The sequence below is a fragment of the Pseudorasbora parva genome, chromosome 22, assembly GCF_024679245.1.
Source record: "Pseudorasbora parva isolate DD20220531a chromosome 22, ASM2467924v1, whole genome shotgun sequence".
Lineage (NCBI taxonomy): Eukaryota > Metazoa > Chordata > Actinopteri > Cypriniformes > Gobionidae > Pseudorasbora > Pseudorasbora parva.
The window spans coordinates 15,738,087-15,761,584 of record NC_090193.1 but is presented as its reverse complement, the minus strand read 5'-3'; the positions used below and the strand labels follow the sequence as shown (position 1 = coordinate 15,761,584).

Below are 23,498 nucleotides of genomic sequence, written 5' to 3'. Positions count from 1 at the left end.
TCAAGTGAGAGTTCTAAAAACTGATTTTTACTTAAGTAAAAGTACAGAAGTGTTTGTTTTTAAAAGTACTTAAGTATCAAAAGTAAATTTCCTTTTTTATTTCAATTTAAATCACATTGTTTTATTATTGTTGCATTGTTGTTTAAAGGTCCCATTCTTTGCGATTCCATCTTTCAAACTTTAGTTAGTGTGTAATGTTGCTGTTAGAGCATAAATAATACCTGTAAAATTATAAAGCTCAAAGTTCAATGCCAAGCGAGATATTTTATTTAACAGAAGTTCCCTTTCAAAGCCTACAGCGAACGGCCGGTTTGGACTACACCCCTGCACTTCCTGCTGTAATGACGCAACTAAAACCGTTTGTTGACGAACCTTCCGCCCACAAGAACACGCAAAAGATTGACATGAGATTGACTGTTTCACCCTCCCTTTAAGTACAGTACTCAAGTAAATGTACTTAGTTACTGTCCACCTCTGGTACAGAACATATGGGATGTTGCGCATGCACAGTCAACACAAAAGGAACAAATCACTCTCTAAGAAAACCTGTCGTTCCTTAGTCATATTAAAGATTAGTTCAAAATGAACGACAAATCACTAAATCTAATAGACTGAAGGAAGACGGCTTCCTTCAGTCTATCAGATTTAATGATTTGTCGTTCATTTTGAACTAATCTTTAATATGACTCAAGCATACTTGAAGTGTGGCAGCACAACACATCGTCTAGTTCCCTTCTCAAGGAACAGGGTCACATATGGCAACCTGAGATGCTTCCTTTTGAATAGAACTCGATGCGGCCGTTGACACTGATGGAAAATGCCTGCCCAACACTTGTTAAGCAGAAAGAATGGATCAACCCAGAAGGACCTGTGATCCACTTGAATCCGTGTCCAGTCTGTAAAATCGTATAAATGTGTGCGGAATGGCTGCAACACAAACATCTTGCAAGGACGCATCCTAGAATAGTGCCTTGAAAGATGCTACACCCCAGGTGGAATGAGCTCTGACACCTAGAGGCAAAGCCATTTCCTAACATAGCATTTTTGCTGGCCATACTGTCTAAAACAGAGTGAGAAAAGCAATATGATGAACGATACGCTACATCACCTGACCTCACGTCAGCCAATCAAGATTTGTCATGTTTTCACACATGCTTCAGATACTGGTCACACAGAAGCCTTCCCATAGTGTCAATGTCATGACGCAGCATGAAGTTCCATTCGAAAGGTAACGTGTTGGATTTAATATTTCTAAACTGTTTCACTCATTCTAACCAAGTGGCAAGCTCCCACGTTCTCTTGAGCCAACACGGAAGTGACTTAAATGGCAATTCATCGACTGGCCACTAGAGACAGGCTCCAAAAGGGAATAAAATATGTATCCCCCCCCATGTTAAAATGCCCCACTTTACAGCAGAAAAAAATATGTATGCAGCCTGGTTTATAGTCTATAGAGCTAATTTTGCCCTTCATGACAACTGTGAGTGGGGTAGTTTTTTTTAATAACTCATTAGTTTAAGTTATATTAAGCCTATAAGTCCTGTATAATTAGGGGCATGGCCACTTTAGTGACAGGTGAATGTATTATCAACACTGTTCTGTGATTTATCAATAAAATAGCTTAGAAACTGAAAAGTTCTAGCATATATTTCTTGATAACTAAAACTCACAGCTTCCCTATTAGTAGATACACTGTCAGGTATTAATTCACACGCAATCACTCACTAATGCATTCATAGACATGTAATCTTTATTGTGCTGCTTTATCTCTATCTTATTTAGAACGAGCAGAAATCGAACGACCTTAAGACAAAAGAAATTATACAGAAGCTGTTATATAAGACCAATAACCTTATGGGCAGGGGTGTGTCTCATGCCATAGCTGTCCTGGGCACAAGAAGACCCGAGTTCGAGCTCAAGGTTAATGCTTATTTGTTCATTAATGACTTCATCAGCGACTAGTCGACGCCGACTCGACTTTCATCACATAAATGTAAACAATCGGAAGTCGTTCTACCCTTAATTTATAGTGATCCAAAATCGTTGTCAGACAAACAAGAAGTTTGTGAACGGTATGATTTTTTAGAATGTTTTTAAAGAAGTCTCTTCTGCTCACCAAAGCTGCATTTAAATACAAAAAAAAGCTTATTTTTATGTGAATATATAGTAAAGTGTGATTTATTCCTGTGATCAAAGCTGAATTTATCATCATTACTCCAGTCTTCAGTGTCACATGATCCTAAACTAATCATTCTCATATGAGGATTCACTGCACTAGAACTATGATGATTATTGATTATTAATTGATTGAAATGATTGTTGTGAATGTTGAAAGCAGTTGTGTAAAACATTTTTTAGGATTATTTGATGAATAGAAAGTTGTTGTTTATTTATTCTTTTTGATAAAGAACTTAAAGTAATACATAATTTATTCAGCAAGGATGCATTAAATTGTTCAAGTGACAGTATAGACATTTATAATGTTGCAAAAAGCTTACTTTTCTTGCTGTTCTTTTGAACTTTCTATTCATTAAATTATCCTGAGAAAACAGTTTTCAACACTGATAATAAGCATAAATGTTTGTTGTTTATCAAATCCTAATATTAGAATGATTTCTGAAGAATAATGTGACTCTTGAGACTGGAGTAATGAGAATAAATTCAGCTTTGATCACAATAAAATATTTTTTAAATGAATTCAAATAGAAAAAAAAAACATTGTAAAAAATATTACACAATAATACTGGTTTGCTGTATTTTGGATCAAATAAATGTAGCCTTGGTGAGCAGAACAATGCTTACAAAAACATTTAATTCTTACTGTTCTCAAACTTTTGAACTTTATAAAAAGTTAGAATCATCCTAACTTTTCTCTCCTTAGCTACGCCCCTGCCTACAGATGACATCACAGACACAATGTCCATATTTTTCTACAGTTTATGATTCTAACCCAGATTTAGATTTTAAGTTTGATGTCTCTTTCCGGGGACATACCAAAAAAAAAAAAAAAAAAAAAAAAGACCTAGTTAGCTATGATATAAAAAGTGACATAAAAAATGATTAGATTATGAGAATTATAACTTTGTCAAAAGTTACTTTTTATTTCGAATTTTAATCTCATAATTTAATGTAATATTGTAATCACTCAACTTAATTTCATACCTGAATTAATTTCATAATTATGATTTTGACACCATTTCGTCTCATTGAGTCCACAATCTAATAATTTGGAATTTTGATCTCATCAATTTTTTTCTAAATTTTTTATGTCATAATTATGGTTTAACATTGACAATGATGTTGTTTTTTATACGCTAGAGAAATGTACTCCCATAGTCTTTGATTCCCCTTGTATCCATTATTTTCTATGCCAGGTGTCTTCATGCTTTTTCAGGCTAAGAACCAGGTTATAAGGTCAAAAGTGTTGCATTGTAAGATTGTCTGATGATATCAGTGTTGACTGGACCACTGTGATTTGGTGCAGTCTGGGCCAAGAACACCCTGTCAGACACAGGAAGGAGAATCTGCCACAGGGGGTGATGAGACATCCTGTTTGTGTGAAGAGGGAAATGCTTCACTCTGCTAAATATATGGTGTATTGTCTCTGTGGCCTTCAGGTCAGGTGTACAAGATCGTGAACTGTTGGAGGTCTATTTTTCCCCATTTCAGTTTATTCTGTAGTTTAGAATAGAGAGAGAATAGCATGCTATCCTACTAATACTACTTCTATGGTTCCCCTTTCGAGACTCGGAGAAAATTTGTTTTTTCCAGGACTTGATCGGCTCCGATGTTCGGCGCAGATTATCTGGTAATGTGAGGCGTTCACAGATCAAATCTTGCACCTCCCGATCTGCTCTCACGCAAATCATATCACATGTTTGATATTTATCGGGATGAGCAAGATTGTAATAATGTCAGTACTGTCACAATAGCCAATAGGAAACAAGTCTACGACGAGACGGACATTTCGAAATGGCGACGAGAGAGAGAGAGAGAGAGAGAGAGAGAGAGAGAGAGGAGAGAGAGAGAGAGAGAGAGAGAGAGAGAGAGAGAGAGAGAGAGAGAGAGAGAGAGAGAGAGAGAGAGAGAGAGAGAGAGAGAATATCAGCATTTCTTGTTTTTTATTTGACAGCACAAATCTACACTGTAACAGTGACGATTGCTTTTGAACTAGGCAGCGGTAAACATTCTAGCACACTAGTGTGACCTAGCATTTGTGCTGGGTTCGCCTAAAATACTCAGAAATAAGAAAACAATAAATGACACAGTCATCTGAACGTTCCTTCACTTTATTCTCAAGCACACGCGTAATAACTAGCCTGAAAACCCCGCTACACTACAGTACAATAAGTGCGGATGCACTACCTCTATACGGCAAGCCCCGAGGGGAAAATACATTGCAAACACACACACACAACGAGCGCCAGAACGACTTGATCGAATAAGGTCAATACAAGAACCTCCATTTCTCGCTGAAGAACTGACAATCCAACCATGGATCCCCAACCATTTTTTTTTAATCCACACTGGTTTATTCTTACACTTTTGTTTTTTTCCACAACAAATGATCATTATTGATACAGCAAGTTGTCATGTTACAGTAGTAGGCTGATCCATTTTGTTTTCACGCTTACGATCTGCTGCGTAGATCTCGTGACACACTTTCTCTGGCACGGTAAACTTAATAATATTTTGTAGTGTGTGATGCTCCTCGATTTTCATATCTTGTAGTGTGAGCAGGTTAAAGATTTGAGTTAAGAAAATCTGCAAAGATTCTCCTGAAGTGTGTACTGCAACCAGATTTTACAATCTGATAGGATTTTAAAACTCCTGTAGTGTGAGCCAGGCATAAGCTTCTGACAACTCTTTTAGTTTTTTATCTCAAAACAAACAGAAAGTTTGAGTTAGAATAGTTTATAAGAGCATAATTATAAGCATAATGAGGCCGTAAAAGTGGTCTGAGTTTACCTTTTCATCCTGATTACGTTTAATGTCGACGACTGCCTTTGTAGTCCCATTTAGCCACTTGTTAGCAACCACAATTTGCAAGACACATAACAGCTACAAAAATAACGAGTGGGGTAATGTTTTGAGCTTGTGTTCCCCACAGACATTATTTCAGCAATTTAACCAAAACACCCATTCAAAAAACCCATTGACTTTGGAACGAAGAAACCGGAAGTTCTAAAATGCTAACTCGCTTCTGTGTTTTGGCCTACAAAGTGATGTCATACCTGCACCACTCCATAGACTGCCATAGTAGAAATTCATACAGGTTTGGAACAAAATTGTTTGGGTGAAATATCCTTTTAATGCTTTCCTCTGCCACACTAATGTCATGTTTTTGCATTATCTTCATTTATAGGCTGCATATACTAATATATATGATTAATTGAGATTTAACTTGAGTATTTAATCACCTTAATTATAATGAAAATATTGTGGAAGTTGAAATTAGCTGTTTTTTTCTGGCTTCACAACTTTAGAGCAGCTGTGGCTGAGAGACTTTGCTGTGCTGGCCAGAGATAAGATCCAAAAACTCTCCTCATTGGCAGTTTCTATGGAGCTCCCATTCAGAGTCAGCAAAATGCAAAGGGAGAGAAAGAGAGAGAGATGAATAGCCAGTGAATAGTGGGACGCAGGTCGCAAAAGTATGGAGGGGCCTCTGAGAGTCCTGAAAACACATGCCTCTGATATATGAGCAGGCATTTGTCAATCTAAGATAGGGGCCAAAGTGTTCTGGCTGAATACAGAACAATTCGAACCAATTGATGTATGAAGCTATGCCGTTTTAGGGCTCTGGCCAATTTATGCTAAAGCTTATGTGTCTGTTTAAAGTGTATTAAGTATCGTACTCCTTCTTTGTCAGTATTTTGGCTCCAAAGCTTCCCTGTTTTGATTGGCTCATCGGTTACTCCAGACTGATTAAAGGATGCCTGACATCCCAGGGGCGATCAGAACAGGATGTGGATTAGTTAGGTGTGATTTGATTAGTAGGTTGGGTTAACACAGGTCACATGACACATGATCGAGCGTTGTGAACTCTAACAGGCTAACACAGTCTTTGTTTTAGTCTGTTGCCTAAAAATCTGGATCCCTTTTACTATGAAAACAATGGCTCAGCCACTATAAGCACATGGGAGCTGGTGCCCTTTGTATTTTTGATTGCATTGTGTCAGTGAAGACGTGTGTGTGTGTGTGTGTGTGTGTGTGTGTGTGTGTGTGTGTGTGTGTGTGTGTGTGTGTGTGTGTGTGTGTGTGTGTGTGTGTGTGTGTGCGTGCGTGTGTGTGTGTGTGTGTGTGTGTGTGTGTGGTCAGTACGCTCTCCCACAGTAGGTCTCTGGGGAGTGGGAGGTGGCAGTTGAAGCAAAAATGAAAAAAGGAGATGAAAGAAAACAAAGAAACTAAACATGTACAGAATAAAAGAGAGATAACGCTCACTAATGACCTGTTACTCAAAATACTTTAAATGAGTTGATAATTTTAAAAAGACGTTGAGAAACTTATATAAATCGAACCCTAACCCATACATTTCAACTTATGAAAATGATATTGAAATAGTTTTTGTATTTTATTCCATTTGCTGTTTCTAGTATATTTACGATTTTTTTTTATTAAAAAAGTGAAGTTCAAAAAATATATATTTATTTTATATTTTCTTTGTAAATCACAAAACTTTGTGTAAATAAAATGGTTATAGTTATAATATTCACAAAAATGTATTTCATATAAACATTTTTTAAAACAAATAAATGCATTATAAAACATTTAATTAATGAATTCATGAAAAATTCTGGAAATCAAAGTGCGCAATTTTATAGATCCAGTAAAAAAAAGGGCAACAAATCTGAACTACATTATTTAGTCCTGAAAGTAGTTTAGACAAGACAGAACGGGTATTCATAAACTATTATGAAAATGAAAATATATATTGCACATAAAGAATGTTATGTGACTTGACAAAAAGGAAGACAGCCATCTTCAAAGGTTTGATCAGTAACAGCTGAGGCAGGAATGTCCGAGGCCTGCAGTGCATTTTGCAGTAAATGCCAAAAGCCCTTTAGGGGCTGGACAGCTGCCAAATGATACAACACACTTCCACAATGCTCAGTCTTTAACTTTTCTCTGTTTTTCTTTTTTGACTGCCTGTCAAATATCCATATATTGCAATAAAATAACTAATCAACATAAAGTATGTTAGCACTGCAGTATACTAAAATCAGCAAAAATCTCAGATGAGTCTTTGCATGAGCTACTGTAAAATGTTTGCATTACTGCATTATTGCCCCACCCAGTATATATTAATCTATCCTGAAGTTTTGAAAGAACTGTACTCAGCTGCAGACTTTTAATGGCTGCTGGAAATGGGATGGGTACATGGGTGGCCTTTACACATGCACATCATATGCAGTTTGTGATTGGCAAAAGTTTAATGCTACCAATAAGCAACCATCAGGCTTTAAGAGTCAGGGTAAGATCAGTTTCAGAGAGTAAATCAGAGCAGTGTCTGCATTGTTTGGTGCCAGGGCAGCTTAGTGCCAGCTCAACACTTAGATTTTAGTGCCAATTATCTGAATAATTCAGGCTCTGAGCGCGAGCGCTCGGCACTATTTGGTTAGTAAAGATCCCTTCGCTCATAGGAGATCTCCAAAGGGTGGAAATAAGATAATTCAAACTCTTTTGTGTCACTATCATCATTGTTCAATGAATCACTTTCATCAATATTTTTCTTTTCTCTTTCTTTTCTTTTCTTTTCTTTTTTTTTCTTTTCTTTTCTTTTCTTTTCTTTTCTTTTCTTTTCTTTTCTTTTTCTTTTCCATGGAAATTCTCTATAATGTTCATCATTTTCTAAATATGTCACTATCATTTTATTGTTACCAAGTGTGTTTTTGATTTCTTCTGTAAACCAGTCAAGACCGGTATTGGTTGAAACAATTGTAGCAACATTGTAACCCCATTATAGCAAAACCATCTTTACCCTAAATCTATGTTTGCATTGTTATACAGTAATAATTTGAGGCCATTACTCCATTTCTTATTATTATCAATTTTGAAAACTGTTTTTGCTGCTTTATATTTTTTGTTAGGGCTGTCAATCGATCAAAGGGCCCTATTTTAACTGGTGATCTGAAACGCAAGTGTCAAAGCGCGAAGCGCAAGTAACTTTGTGGGCGGGTCTCGGCGCTGTTGCTATTTTCCCGGCGGGATAAATGGCTCTTGCGTCCGGCGCAAATCTAAAATGGGTTGGTCTGAAGTAGCTTCATTATTCATAGGTGTGGTTTGGGCGTAACGTGAATAAACCAATCAGAGTGGCATCCAACATTCCCTTTAAAAGCAGGTGCGCAAGTTCCATTATGGACTGCTATTATTATGGCGTATTTACCAGGCGCACGTTTTTGTAAGAGCAGCCCTTACGAAATAAAAATATATTGCAGTATATTAGAAACTTTCATGCAATACATTAGGCAATATATTCACATATATGGGAATTAATTTTTATATTTTTCAATATATTGCAATATATTGAAAGCGGCAATCATTTGTATATTTTGCAATATATTACATGAATATATAATGTAGTTTATAATACCATCAATATATTATTCCATATATGTACAATATATTAAAATATATTTCAAGTAATATATTGGTAAATATATTTTCCTTTCGTAAGGGAGTGAAAGACAGAGAAGTTGTGTTGTATGGGGATGGGAGAAACCCACCCAAAATAGTGTCGGTTAAACAGGCGTCGGTTAAACAGTTTTTTTTTTCAGTTTTTCAGTCGATTTTTTTTCCTGGTTCTTGACGGACAAACCAATTTGTCAGATGTCCTTATACATGTCTGATCCTTACTACTACAATTAGCCTGAATAATTTGTAAGATAGATTTATGCCTATTTTTTCCACATCTTCGTGGCACACCACAATGTGTTAATATTTTTTTTAGTGTAACAATTTATGGTTTGCAAAAATAACTGTTGCCCCTTATGAAAGGAAAATATATTTACCAATATATTACTTCAAAATATATTATGATATATTGTAAATACATGGAATAATATATTGATGGTATTATACATATTATATATTCCTGTAATATATTGCAAAATATACAAATGATTGCCGCTTTCATATATTGCAATATATTGGTGAATATAAATATTAAATCCCATAGATGTGAATATATTGCCTAATATATTACATGATATTTTCCAATATACTGCAATATATTTTTGTTTCGTTATGGGGCATCTGTGTAGATTTCATGAGCAAAGTGTATGCGCATTGTGCACGCTATACATTATGGTCAAGCATGCGCCCTTAAAATAGCATAATGAACAACGCACAACGCGCCACTGACTTTAGACTAGGTTTTTTCTGGTCAGTGGTGCAATTGTTTAATGGAACAGCAAAATAGCACCTGGGATTGTTTGCGCCGGAACACGCCTTCTTTTTTGCGCTGAACCGCCCAGGGAGCGCAAGTTCATTCACTAGTTTAGCAACGTGCTTCTGTGGAGGGAAAAGCGCGCTTTGTGCGGGTGCAAAATAGGAATGACACATGCGTCGGTGTACAAAGTTAATTGTGCTGGGTGCAAGATAGGGCCCAAAATATTTAATCGTGATTAATTACATGATTGTCATGATTTACCTCATGATTAATCGCAATTTAATTGCACATTTTATCAGTTGTAAATGTATCTTAAATTAAGTTTAAATAAAGTTTTTAATACTCTAATCAACATGGGGGTATAGGCAAATATGCATGCTTTATGCAAATGTGCATTTATTATTAGTGAAACCCTACTTATTCAATAATAATCAATAATACAGCATGAAGACTGGACATGTATCAAAGGTCATAGTTGTTTATCAAAGAACTTGTTCATGTCTTTTAAAGGTGTCATAAACTGGCATTTTTAATTTTTTATACTGTTGTTTGAGGTCAACTTATGACGTTTGAACAAGAAAGGAATATTACGAGATTCATCAGCCTTAGAATCAGGACGTTTAGCTTTGCGAGCCCTGGCCCATACATGCATACCATACGAGTCCAGCATGCTAAAGCTGAGGTATGTTTCTGTTAGACACGTACACATAAGCAAAACAAACTATAACAATGCAATACTATTACATATAAAACCCGTTTTACTCACATAAGTGTGTTGCACCATTCCTCCTATCGGATCCGATATAGAAGAAACAGCGTTGTGTTTTAATCTCAATATGTCTACAAATCCAGCGCCACCTGAGATTTGTTTACGAATGATCCCGCAGTGAAATGAAGTGAACATGTACATGTCTTCCCCACGTGAGCTGGAACTTCATTAAAATAAAGTTCACCCAGGTCATTCTTAATATTATGATCCGAAGGAAGCTTATGCAGCGACTGTGTTCTGCCACAACCAGTAAAAGCGCAATATCTTGCTATATTCTTAGGCATGTTTATTGTTGACCTAATTGTAAGTATAAATGACATTTGGATTAATCGAATAATAATAATAATAATTTTAAAAAATACCAATGATTGCTTCTGCCATTTGTCACATTGGTTCACAGAAGGTTGAAGGATTGCATTATAGGATAGGATACACTGTTTCTCCAAGTATATTCTGTTGTAATGTATATTGCACATTTTGACAAATGCAGGACCATTTGAGTCTTCCTTGCTTACAGAAAATGTGTATTTTCTTGTAGTCAAAGGCACTAAGGGAAAGATGGCTGCTGGACGGTGCGCCCTCGGCAGGACCGGAGGAAGACGAGACCACAAAACAGTTAAGGGAAGACGAGGCCAAAACCAGAGGTCTTGAGGAGACCATTCTTAGGTAAACCACCTGATTTGTTTAATTTAATTCCTAATAGTGAAAAAGTAGCATGGGTCTTTCTGCTGGCAGAGCAGTCAGTCTGAATTTCCATTCCCTGATTAAATCTGCTTTGGCTGCAAGGGCTCCTGGCATAGAACTGGTATGCCAACCAGTGAATAATGCCAGTTAACAGCCAATAAGGCCTGGTGTGAAAGACTCTCCCATATAGGTGCTGCATTAAAAAAACAAGATATGTGGGAACAGATTTTAATTGCTACAAATCCTTTAACTTTGTAAAAAAAAAAAAAAATTCTGGTAACCTAAAAATGTGTAAATAATGAAGAGAACAGATTTTAATTCCTGCAGATATATAATATTATATGAATTCATTATTTTAATATTAATTATAGAAACAAGTTTTTTCCTTTCCTAAAGATAAACCCATTCCCATTCTGAAAGCGTATTTAAGTTAGCTATTTTCTCTGAATATGCAAGACTTTTGATTCTTTAGCTGCTGTAAGTAAATAACTAGAAAGAAAATAATAATGATACAATAGACAGTAAATTTTTTTTGCATTACAAAAGCACAACAAGCAGTGTGAAATGATAACAAATAGCACAGTTTGCAATATCAAGCAGCATAAACAGTTTTTATCTAAACTTTTGTTCAGATAAAATAACTGGAATTGCATGACAGAGGAAGCCTTGCACATTTAAGTTAGAAATGCTCATGCCCGCTTTTACGTTAACCTTCATCCCTCCCTTGTATAGTGTAACAAATCCTTCCCTCGTGGGTCAACCCCCCCCCCCCCAATATTTGTTCTATTTTTAATGCCATTTTTTGATTACTAGATTTGATCAATAAATAATATAATTTAAATACATTCTTCACATTCCTTCAACTTTAATTCAAAATACCTCTCCTATACTTGCAAAAACCTAGCCTAGAAATCTAGACACACCCTAGCGGCAGCAAATCTAATCTGCCGGCGAGTGTCGTCTAGCAACTCTCAATACCCTTCTGAGCTGTAATCGCCAAACTCTTGCCGGGCCAATCACATCGTGTATAGAGTCGGTGGGCGGGCCAATAATGACGATGGCCGAGTTGCGTTTGCGTGCTTCTAGTAAACACAGAAACAAAGAAATCAGCTTTGACCGCGATTCTGGAAGACTTGGAGTTAAGCTTTTCTCTGAGAAAAGAACAAAGAACGGCACTGAAGTCATTCTTAAAAAGGGAAGATGTGTTCAGAGTTTTGCCGACCGGATACGGCGAATGTTTAATCTATCAACGAGCTCTGCTTCACCTTCGTTGCTCTGGTTGGTGTAGCGCTATCCTATCGCGTGCAGAGGGAGTTTGAAAGACAACCGTTCATCCCGCCCCTCGGATTGAGCCCTGTCTATGGTGAGTTTCCAGACCAAACATCTTGATGTGGGTCTGGCTTGTCAGGCCAGCAAAAACCACCATCAGCTCAAAATATGCTATGTTTACAAAAGTTTTTGGACTCCTGCCTTCACATGCACACAAACTTTTATTACATCCCGTAGGGTTTATGGAGTTAGCCCACCCTTTGCAGCTATTGCAGCTTCAAATCTTCTGGGAAGGCTTTCCACAAGGTTTAGGAGTGTGTTTATGGGAATTTTTTACCATTCTTCTCGAATCGCATTTGTGAGGTCAGGCACTGATGTTAGATGAGAACACCTGGCTCATAGTCTCCGCTCTAATTCATCCCAAAGGTGTTCTATCGGGTTGAGATCAGGACTCTGTGCAGGCCAGTCAAGTTCTTCCACACCAAACTTGCACATCCATGTCATTTTTGACCTTGCTTTGTGTAATGTTGGAACAGGAAGGTGCCATCTCCAAACTGTTCCCACAAAATTGGGAGCATGAAATTGTCCAAAATGTCTTAATATGCTGAAGCATTAAGAGTTCCTTTCACTATAACTAAGGGGCCAACCCCACACACCACAATCTATCACGGTATCACACTTGAATTCACTGAGCTCCTGAGAGCAACCCATTCTTTCACTAATATTTGTAGAAGCATCTGCATGCCTAACTGCTTGATTTTATACATCTTGGCCATGGAAGTGATTGGAACACCTGAATTCAATGATTTGGAAGGGTGTCCCAATACTTTTGGCAATATAGTGTATCTCACATTGGGTTAATTTGGGGGTCTCTGTCGACCTCTTGTGGGAAAAAAATAAATAAAACATGATATTTCATGCCTCTTGCCACTAGACCTTATAGCTCTAAAAGAGAAAATTAGCTTTTCTGCGGGGTCCGTCAGATAGAGTTTATCTCTTCAATATGTATTCAGATTCACACATGTAGACATTATACAATATTTTTTAGTTGCAGTATTTAAAAAATATATTTGTATTCATTTTTTTAGTTTCGGGTCAAAATGACCCAAGGGAAGGATGAATGTAAGGACTAAGGTGGATGTGTAATTTAAAAAAAATATATACAATAACCAGCATCTTTTTTCTCTATGTCTCTATTTCTCTATTCTCTCTCTCTCTCTCTCTCTCTCTCTCTCTCTCTCTCTCTCTCTCTCTCTCTCTCTCTCTCTCTCTCTCTCTCTCTCTCTCTCTCTCTCTCTCTCTCTCTCTCTCTCTCTCTCTACCACAGACTGGAAAGAGAGCTGGAGGAGCTAGAGACAGGTTTGTCTGCAACATCCACCAAAGAAAACCTGTCAGACGCAGTACAGGAAGTCAACACCATGACAGTAGAAAAAATGGTGAGTTCTGACCAGCAGCTCTTTCTAACCCATAAACTTCCCCCCAGGGTTAGCAGCAGGGGATACCAATGCTTCTATTGAAGCCTTTAGTGCAAGACACACAATAGGGGACCATCTCATGTCTGGCTACACAAAGGCCATCTTGATTAAAGGCATCACTGCTTAAAGTGCGTAATCTGTCTCACTCAAGCAGCATTCTCTAAACATTTAGAACCAACTGACTTTTGCACTGACTGGAAACGTTAATTTGCTGCATTCAGAGGCAATTCCATAGCAACCGCACCAATGCTGCTACAACATTAATTATTTTCTCTGATTGGACTTTTCTGTAGTGGTCAATATCCTCTAAAGAACATCATTTGTTACTGTGCAGTGCATGTTGACCTCTAGTGCTTACAGTTTATGTGTTGTGTCATCAGTTTGCGGTGTGTTGTTATTCAAATAATTTTTATTTGAATACATTTCCAAAGAAGTGTTCAGATAAAGCAGAACACTGCTGCCTTCACGTTTGCCGGAATTACTGTAATTAAGAAACGACAACTTAGAGTTGTTCAAGGCCAAATTATGTACTAAACATTGCAAATTAGCATGAGAGCGCAATTTCACAAAAGCGCCAGTGAGATTGGAAAGTTCTTTGCATGATCTACTGACAACATGCAAATAAAATAACACAGACACAGCTAGATTATACTTTCCTCAATTAAATTTTGCATTAAATTTTGCAAACTCCTAAAAAACTCCTACAAAATCATATCAATTAGGTCAGCCTCAAAAAAATACACTGTCCACACCTTTTCAGCGCAAAATTTTAACTAAATGTCTTTAGTAATTTCTGACATTAGTTTTTTAAAAGGACAACTGCGGTGAAAAATGAACCTAGGGGTAATTAACACATGGTTACCGAGTAGATCGTTCTCTGGGATGCGTTTTCATGAAAATCGAATGTAAAGAGTTTTATCTCTTAAAACAGATTAGCTTATAACGCTAGTATATGGGGCACAGAAAAAGTCAAATTAAACCCCTAGTTAATACCTCTAAGGCTCAAAATATCCTCACACTAACACGGTAGCATAATTAGGGTCCTTACATGCAAACCGAAGCATTGAGAACTTTGTAAGTGTACAAACAGTTTAATAAGAAGATACTTTATATAGACAGTACTGAGCATTACACGTATACAGACAGGAGCCATCTTGGAAAACAGGTTTGACGAGTAGAACCACGAATGCTGTGCTAAGTAAGCTGGTTGAGTTAAGTTTTTTTGTTTTTTATTTATTTATTTATTTTTCTCTGTTGGGTTCAGTGCTTTCTTCCGGAAACAATGAGATTCCAAGTCACAGTTCATCACTTAGCACAGCGTTCGTGGCTCGACTTGTCAAAGCTCGAGTTGTCCTTTAACACCTATAGATGGTTTGCGCTGATGGAAACTGTTAGTAAATCTGGCCCTTGAACTGTTGAGGCAGCTGCAATTTTGGTTGTTATAAATGAAAGAGAATGAAAGAAGTCAGAGCTTTCAAAACATTTTGACTGAACTGAAATGTTTTTACTAGTTAGAGTGTACAATAAACTATGGGAAGAACATATTGACTAGTTTATTTACCTAACAATGCCCAATAATTCTCACAGCTGAATCATTTACACGTCTCGAATTCTGTGCTTGAATTGTAAAAAAAAAAAATAGAATTACATGATTGACTCTTTTGTATAGAAGCTTGTTCCCTTTCAAGGAAACTTGTGCTGCGTCACCGCTGTGGGAACGCCTCTGCGTGATTGCATCCTGAAGCACCTACGGAATCAGTCCAATGTAGGGCTGGGACAACGCGTCGACGTCATCGATGACGTCGACGCAAAAAATACGTCGACGCAAAATATGCGCGTCGATTCGTCAGACTCAAAATAAAGATGGCGGCGCCGGAGAGTAGTAGCAACCATAGATGTACATAATAAAGTATATTATGTAATTAAGTATATTATTTATTATGTATATATATGGTAGCAACACGAGTGGCTCCTCAGACTTTCAGAAGTGCAAGGCTTGCGGGTTGGCCACAGTCTATGGGGTTGGCGCGCGTTGCGCACGGAGCATCACAGGGATGCGCGCACGCGTTTTGTTGTCACGGCTACATAAACAAATTTCTGCAAACAGGAAGACAGATGTTTTGGTAATATTTGATGTATTTTAATCACAAAAACAAACGTTTGCATCAAGTGAAAGCATCAGACACATTGGCTACGTTACCTACATAATAAGCTGTTTTAAATTTAAAATGTTCAATGTCTAATCGCGCTGATGTGACCGAGGGTATCCATCCTCTAAGTGAGCAGTTTCATCCCAGGACTATTCCGGTTTTAAACGGAGTATTGGCGCCCGTAATGCACTCTACATGTAACTTTTTTCACTGTCATGCCGCGGATGCGCGTGGCGTTTCTGTTGCGGTTCAGCCACGGGGCTGCGTGACGTTTTCTCTGCCTTTGCACACTAGAAGCGTGTCTGACGCGGCGCTGCTGCTGCTATTGATGCGGAGGGAAGCCCTATTCCTAATGTTAAACATAAATAGCCTACTGATACAGCAAAGAAAACGTCGGGAGTAGCCACATATCTATGGTTTTGACGGCAAAATAGGCTACAGAATATTTCGTTGTGTATTGACAGTTGCAATATTTCAAAATCGATAATTGACGTTTTTTATTATTACAATTAGGCCTATATCTGCATTTATGTAAAGCTACAGACTTTCAAACATGAAAATGTAATTTAATAATATGTATTCGTGTCAAAATGATATATAAACATCTTTTCCTATTCTATTTTGCCTGGAGACGCTCCCAACACACGTGAAAAATAGGCGCTCTTCTATTTCCAGCATGCACGCGTTTTCCGCGCGTCACAGGCAGTGTGCAAACTCCAACCTGTTTACATGGGAGCCGAAACAAAAACGGACACGCCACGCAGCCGAGACGCTCACGCTTGCAGTGTGTCCCCGGATTTGATTAACCAACTTGTTGATATTTAATCGATGGGCATAGCCTGTAGGCTGAGTTGCATACATAGAAAAATCGTATAATATGTTTCTTTGTTGTAGGTTAATACTTATTTATTTGTGTGTGTGTGTGTGTGTGTGTGTGTGTGTGTGTGTGTGTGTGTGTGTGTGTGTAGCCTACTTTATGTTTTCAAGGTTTTATTGAATGCATTGCTCTTGTATAGTCTAACTTTGGAATTTTAAGAGCAATAAACATATATTGCAATGTTAAGGAATTCGTTTTTTCATTCAGATAATTAAATCAACATGTATAAATTGCTATTAGGCAATTAATGGGGAGATAATCGGTAATCGAATCGAATCGTAACCGAATCGGACAGGGAAAATTAATCGTTAGATTAATCGATGCATCGGAAAAATAATCGCTAGATTAATCGTTTAAAAAATAATCGTTTATCCCAGCCCTAGTCCAATGGAGTGACGAAATGTCAGAGGCGGGTGACGTCCTCCACCGAACCAAACACAAACTTCTGTGTCTTCAGCAAGCGCTCTGTGTGAATCGTTGTCTGTCAAACTTGGTGTTTTTTTTTTAGACTTGATCTTTAGTTAAGACTAGGCATGAGTTTTTCACAACATATACAAAAAGTGGCATGTAATGGGAGTGTAGCATGCTCAGGTAGCTCTTGAGGAAGCTGGTTGTGAGCATTGTGAGTGTCTGAGAAGACGCTCCTCTTTGAGGAGAGTGCTTCGGCTTGCGTTTATTATTGCCTGGTGGATGACGTCACCTGCCTATGGCGTTCCATTAGTCCATTGGACTGATTCCATAGGTGCTTCACGACACAATCACGCAGCATTCCCACAGCGGTGACGCAGCGTCTCGTTACCTATTCTGACTTTTGCGACTTTATATCACGTAATTCTGAGGAAAAAAAGTCTGAATTATGAGATAAAAAGTTGCAATTACCTTCCATAACTTCCATACTATTGTCTTATTACACCTAATTGAGATTCTTCGGAATGAAAAGTGCGTTATTAATAATATCTATTATTATTATTATTATTAATAGATAGGGACAGACTGCTAGCATTGTGTATGCACAATTAAATATTATTTGAGTAAATTACGGCTTGATTGGAAAATGCCTAAAAAGACTTGAAAATAATCCGCTTACAGATCATACAGGATTTAGCTTGATTCTTTTTCTTCACATTACATATTTCCCCGATAGATTGCTCTTTATTGATATTGACTCCTTGGTAGACGAACTAGAAAAATATTATGGAAATGACACAAATTAATGATACTGAAGTCATGAAATTGTTTTTAAGAGGAGAGTCAAGTATAGATACTAACCTGAATGTTTCTGGTTTAGACTTTTTTAACACTAATATGATAAAATACTATTGTAGTAAACAGAAAAGCCTATCTTCAAATTAAAGTAATTTGACTGATGACTGTATTTGGATATTTCATTTCAAACTCTTTTTCTTTCTTCTCTCTCCTTTTTTCAGGTTGTGACAGACTCTGTAAAAGGTAACATCATCATCTGACACCAGAAACACCTTTAATGATAGCCTTTTTTTCTGCACACATTTTGAAATCTCAAAAACAGCAATTTAACAGTTACACTGCCAAAAGACCATTCTGGAGTTATCTTGTCATGTATCCACTGGGGTAAAGGCCATTGCAGTCAGTCTTGTGTCTAAAACTCCTTCCCATCTCCCTCCTGTTCCACACTCTTGCTTCTTATACCTTTTTATCATTCTCTGTCCTTCTCTGTCCTCATTCATGACCCTAATTAGAGGTCAAAGTTCACGTCAGCCCTCGTCTGGAGAAATCCGGAGGTGTCTCTGACATGATGAGAGCAGGTGAGTGTTGGTCCAACCATAGCTCACGCAGAGATCACACACTCTTCCTGCTGTTTTTATTCTTTACCTCTCTAATTCTGAGATAAAGACCTCATAAAGTAAAATTTTAGACATATTAGCCTTTTAAGGTCATTGCAGTAGATCAGTGGTTCTCAAAGCTTTTAGACCTTTAACTGTGCCTTTGCTGAACTGTGGAAAAGCCCTAAATACTTACATACACACCCCAATAGTATAGTTAAAACTTCTGTGCTGAATCATCTTTTCAGTGTCAGTTACAGAGCAAAAGCTGAAAGGTTTTTTTTTTTAACTCTTGAAAGACCTGCCAGAAAAAGCTTTGTTCATTTCATTTAAAGTTTGGACTGAAATATGACTAGACCACAAAACAGAAAGTAAATTAAGCTCTTGTGGGTTTTTAAACTCACAAATATTGTCCTATGCCATTGTTTAAAAACATACTAATCTTGTGCTGATTTCATCTAATCTTGTCTTCTGATTCTCTTCTCTCAGTTGATGTGTGTTTGCATGTGTGTTTGTCTGTGAGAAGAATAACATCTAATAGAAAGTTATTTTCAGAAGTTACTATAATAAAGGATTAGGTTGCCATGGCTTTTATAATTTTGCATGACAGACTTACAAAAAAAAATAAAACAAAACAAAAAAATACAACAAATTACATAATAATATAATAATAACTACATGTATCTGTTTTTTAATCTTTAAATGTTATATGTTTATATAAAATAATAAAATATATTATACATAAATAAGACAGGTTACGATCTTGTAAAAAAAAGGTAATAAGAAATGTGCAAGTTCTAATTATATAATGTTAAGTTTTGATTATGTACAAAAACTGTAAATTATCATTAAGATATTTAGAATTAAGCTAAAAAAACAATAAAAACACAACAAATGATTACATAGTGTATATTATAGTACTGTCCTGATTAAGATATTTTACATAAAAGATGTTTACAAGAAAACATCCACAAGAAAAAAAAGAAATGATTTTAAAAAATGTGAATAAAAATGTACGCCTTGTTCAAAAGTTTATGTACCCTTAATTTTTGTAGATACCTGGATGATCCAAGGTGTTTTTTCTGTTTTGTGATGGTTGTTCTTGAGATCCTTTGTTTGTCCTGAACTTATATTTTTTACAAAATTAATAGCCTTGTCAAATGACTGTCGTTTTAACTTATATGGTGGAAAAGGTGACGTTTGCTAGAAGGATCAAGTGAACGATCTAAGCAACGTATCTACGGTTGTATTTTGTAATTCAAAATAATTTTAACCTTTGTTATTAGACACACTATTTTGTTCTGTAGGGTACTTCATGTTTCCTGTTGTTACTGTAAGCATCTTGCGTCATCTAGACAATGCGGTCTCTCTAAGAAACTTTCAATTTAATCAGAAATTGTTTAAACAGTCAATAAGTGAATAAATCACTACTTACTGCTTGCAGGAATACAGTTGCCCTTTTCTTCAGTTTAAGACGCTGAGCGAAGCTTGCTTGAAATGGGCCGAACAAACGAATGATTTTGAAATAAATTGTGGTATCCGATTATAATAAACCTGAACCTTGACTGTTGACATCAAGTCCTCACGTCTCCTGCATAGCCTGGAACATGACGTGTGTCATGAGAGCTGCCGTTTTTGCTATCCTCGAGTGTCTTGTTTACCTGCAGTCCCGATGATTCGGCCCCGTCAGTTCCGCCTGACAATGAACATGTTCGGACAGATGCAAATGTTGGTGGCGTACATATCACCAACGATTGCGTCACGGTTGGGTTTATGTTGAGAAGCACTTATTTTTCCGTGGTGTTTTTCATGCACAAGATTTACATAAGAAGTAGGAGGCAATGGCGTTTGAGACTCACTGTATGTGGTGTCCATGTACTGAACTCTTATTATTTCACTATGGCAAGGTTAATTAAATTTTTCATTCTAGGGCACCTTTAAGAATCATGGGTATATAACCTTTGCACTTTTATAAATTCAGTTTTGTTTTTGTTTTTTTGTCTTGTGGACTATATGTAAACATCTTTTATGTAAAACATCTTATTTAGGACAGTATAAAATACAAAATAACATGCATTTTGTATGATCCCTCTTATTTTGTTAAAATTATTCACATTTTCACAGATTCTGCAAGGAGTTCACACACACACACACACACACACACGCTATATATATGTATATATATATATATATATATATATATATATATATATATACACATATATATATATATATATATATATATATATATATATATATACAAAATACATAAATTGTATTAAAAACAATCTGAATATTATTGGTTATAACAGGAATTATATTATCTGATTTTATATATACATATATATATATATATATATATATATATATATATTGAATGGGCTCTATAATATATATATATATATATATATATATATATATATATATATATATATATACAAAATACATAAATTGTATTAAAAACAATCTGAATATTATTGGTTATAACAGGAATTATATTATCTGATTTTATATATACATATATATATATATATATATATATATATATATATATATATATATATATATATATATATATATATATATTGAATGGGCTCTATAATATATATATATATATATATATATATATATATATATATATATATATATATATATATATATATATATATATATATATATATATTCACACACACACATTTGTAATCTAATTAAGATAACTTATCATAAATTACATTAGAAGACAAACAGCACCATGTTGCGCCTATCAGACATATTGTCTTTCAACACCTCTGTCTGTCATCATTTTCATAGTTCTCAACAGACAGTCATCATGTTTGTCTGGTTGTTTGCAAGTGTGCGTATCTGTATGTGTGTGTGTTAAATGTCTTCATGTGAGTCTGACAGCACATCATTGCAGGATGGTAATGTGTTCTTTCGTTGGCACTGCAGCGATGTACTCCGTAGAGATCACAGTTGAGAAGGACCTGGTGACGGGCGAGACCAAAGTCCTGTCCACTAACACACTGCTCCCCAAAGACCTCTCGCAGCAGGGGGTCAAGGTCTATGAGGATGAACGGAAAGGTGGCTGGCCATAGAGCGGGCGTGCGTGGCTTTGCTAGATATGCCTACTTTACGAGAAGTGTACATGTTTGCATAAAACATATTATGGAAAATATATTTAGAACATCAGCTGAAGTTCATCTTATATGACCAAACCTGATGTTTATGGTGTTTTCGTTTAATCACAAACAGTTAACACAAAAAAAATCATAATTTACTCACCCTCATGTTGTTCCAAACCCATATTACATTATTTATTCTGTAGCTCTCATATTTTATTCTCACTTTTACATGCACTATATTGCCAAAAGTATTGGGAAACCCCTCCAAATCATTGAATTCAGGTGTTCCAATCATGTCCATTGGCACAGACGTATAAAATCAAGCAAATAGGCATGCAGACTACTTTAAACATTTGTAAAAGAATGGGTTGCTTTCAGGAGCTCAGTGAATTCAAGTGTGATACCATGATAGATTGGCACCTGGGCAATAAATCCAATCTGCAGTAGTCTGCAACTTTCATTAGCTAAAGAGAGCTTCATGGAATGGGTTTCCATGGCCAAGTAGCTGCATCCAAGTGCAATGCAAAGCATTGTATGCAGTGTTGTAACGCACGGCACTACTGGACTCTAGAGCAGCGGAGATGTGTTCTCTGGCAGTCTGATGGATGAGTCTGGGTTTGGCTGTTGCCAGGGGAAAGGTACTTAATGGACTGCATTGTGCCAAGTGTAAAGTTTGGTTGAGGGGGATTATGGTGTGGGGTTGTTTTTCAGGTGTTGGGCTTGACTCCTTAGTTCCAATATAATTTACTCTTAATTCGTCAGTATACCAAAACATTCTGGACAATTCCATGCTCCCAATTTTGTGGAAACAGTTTGGGGATGGCACCTTCCCTTTCCAACATAACTGCTCACCAGTGCACAAAGCAAGTCTGGTGTGGAGGAACTTGGCTGGCCTGCACAGAGTCCTGACCTCAACCTGATAGTACACATTTGGGATGAATTAGAGCGGAGACTGCGAGCCAGGCCTTCTCGTCCAACATCAGCACCTGACCTCACAAATTTGCTTCACGAAGAATGGTTAAATATTCCCATAAACACACATTTATGTCCAGACTTTTGACATTTAAGAGCTTGGATGGCAACAAGTATCAGTGAATAAAACATACAACAATAGTGACTATAAAACACAGACTTTTAATCCTTTTCAAACTAATTATGACTACAGGGGCAGATTATAATAATTAATAAAGACAGTTCCTTGCACAATAATGTTATGACATCAAACACTAACCAGTGCATGCTGTAAGCTAATACATTTTGACGTGTGAGTCACATAACCAGCTCTTTATGTATGGCTTTTCTGATGTATCATCTAGTAGAGCACTGCATTTGCAGTCCAAAGCGAATGAGTCCTGTGATACGAGTCAGGAGAAAAAACCTCAAAGACATAGCAGCAAGGTTAAATAGTGTGGTTGCTAAAGCAAATGCATTTTAATCTCATTAGGACTATTGGTTAGGTGTAGAGTTCATTTTCAAATATGGAGCATTAACCTTTTAGAGACATTTACCGCACATTTCAATTCCGAATGCCACAATACAACTAACGTAGGCATGTTTTTACAATAAGCCTGGGTTGTGAATTTAAATCTACTCCTCACACAAAGCATGTGGTTTTAAAAGATAACATTTAAAAGATAAATATAACTGATAAAATATAAAGAGTCTTATGAACAATTTTTTTTATGGAGGACCAACCCTGCAGAAATTTAAAATAAATATATGAATAAGTAAATAAATGTATAAATAAATAAATATACACATATGAAAATTAATAAATAGATAAATAAATGTGATAATAGAAAAATAAATACCAGAATAAACAACTTGTTAAAATAAAAGTTAAAATTAATTAACAAATAAATAGAAGTTAAAAATATATATTTTTATAAAAGCAGAAAATAATAAATTAAGGGAAAGATAAAACAACATTTTATTTGATTAAAATAAACATTTATTTTATCA

The 23,498-nt window shown here is 36.3% G+C and overlaps 1 protein-coding gene across 4 annotated transcripts in view; it reads left to right on the top strand.

Annotated features, from left to right (window-relative positions):
- The window catches only part of palm1a (paralemmin 1a), an 88,274-nt gene that overhangs the window by 58,992 nt on the left and 5,784 nt on the right, over positions 1-23,498 (top strand). Inside the window, exons 4-8 of one of the 4 annotated variants that reach the window (XM_067432176.1) lie at positions 10,696-10,823; positions 13,438-13,546; positions 18,040-18,061; positions 18,331-18,396; positions 21,364-21,495. In XM_067432176.1, the coding sequence (XP_067288277.1) occupies positions 10,696-10,823; positions 13,438-13,546; positions 18,040-18,061; positions 18,331-18,396; positions 21,364-21,495 (457 nt within the window). The remainder of the gene's footprint in view (positions 1-10,695; positions 10,824-13,437; positions 13,547-18,039; positions 18,062-18,330; positions 18,397-21,363; positions 21,496-23,498) is intronic. The other 3 variants (XM_067432177.1, XM_067432178.1, XM_067432179.1) reach the window with 3 other exon arrangements.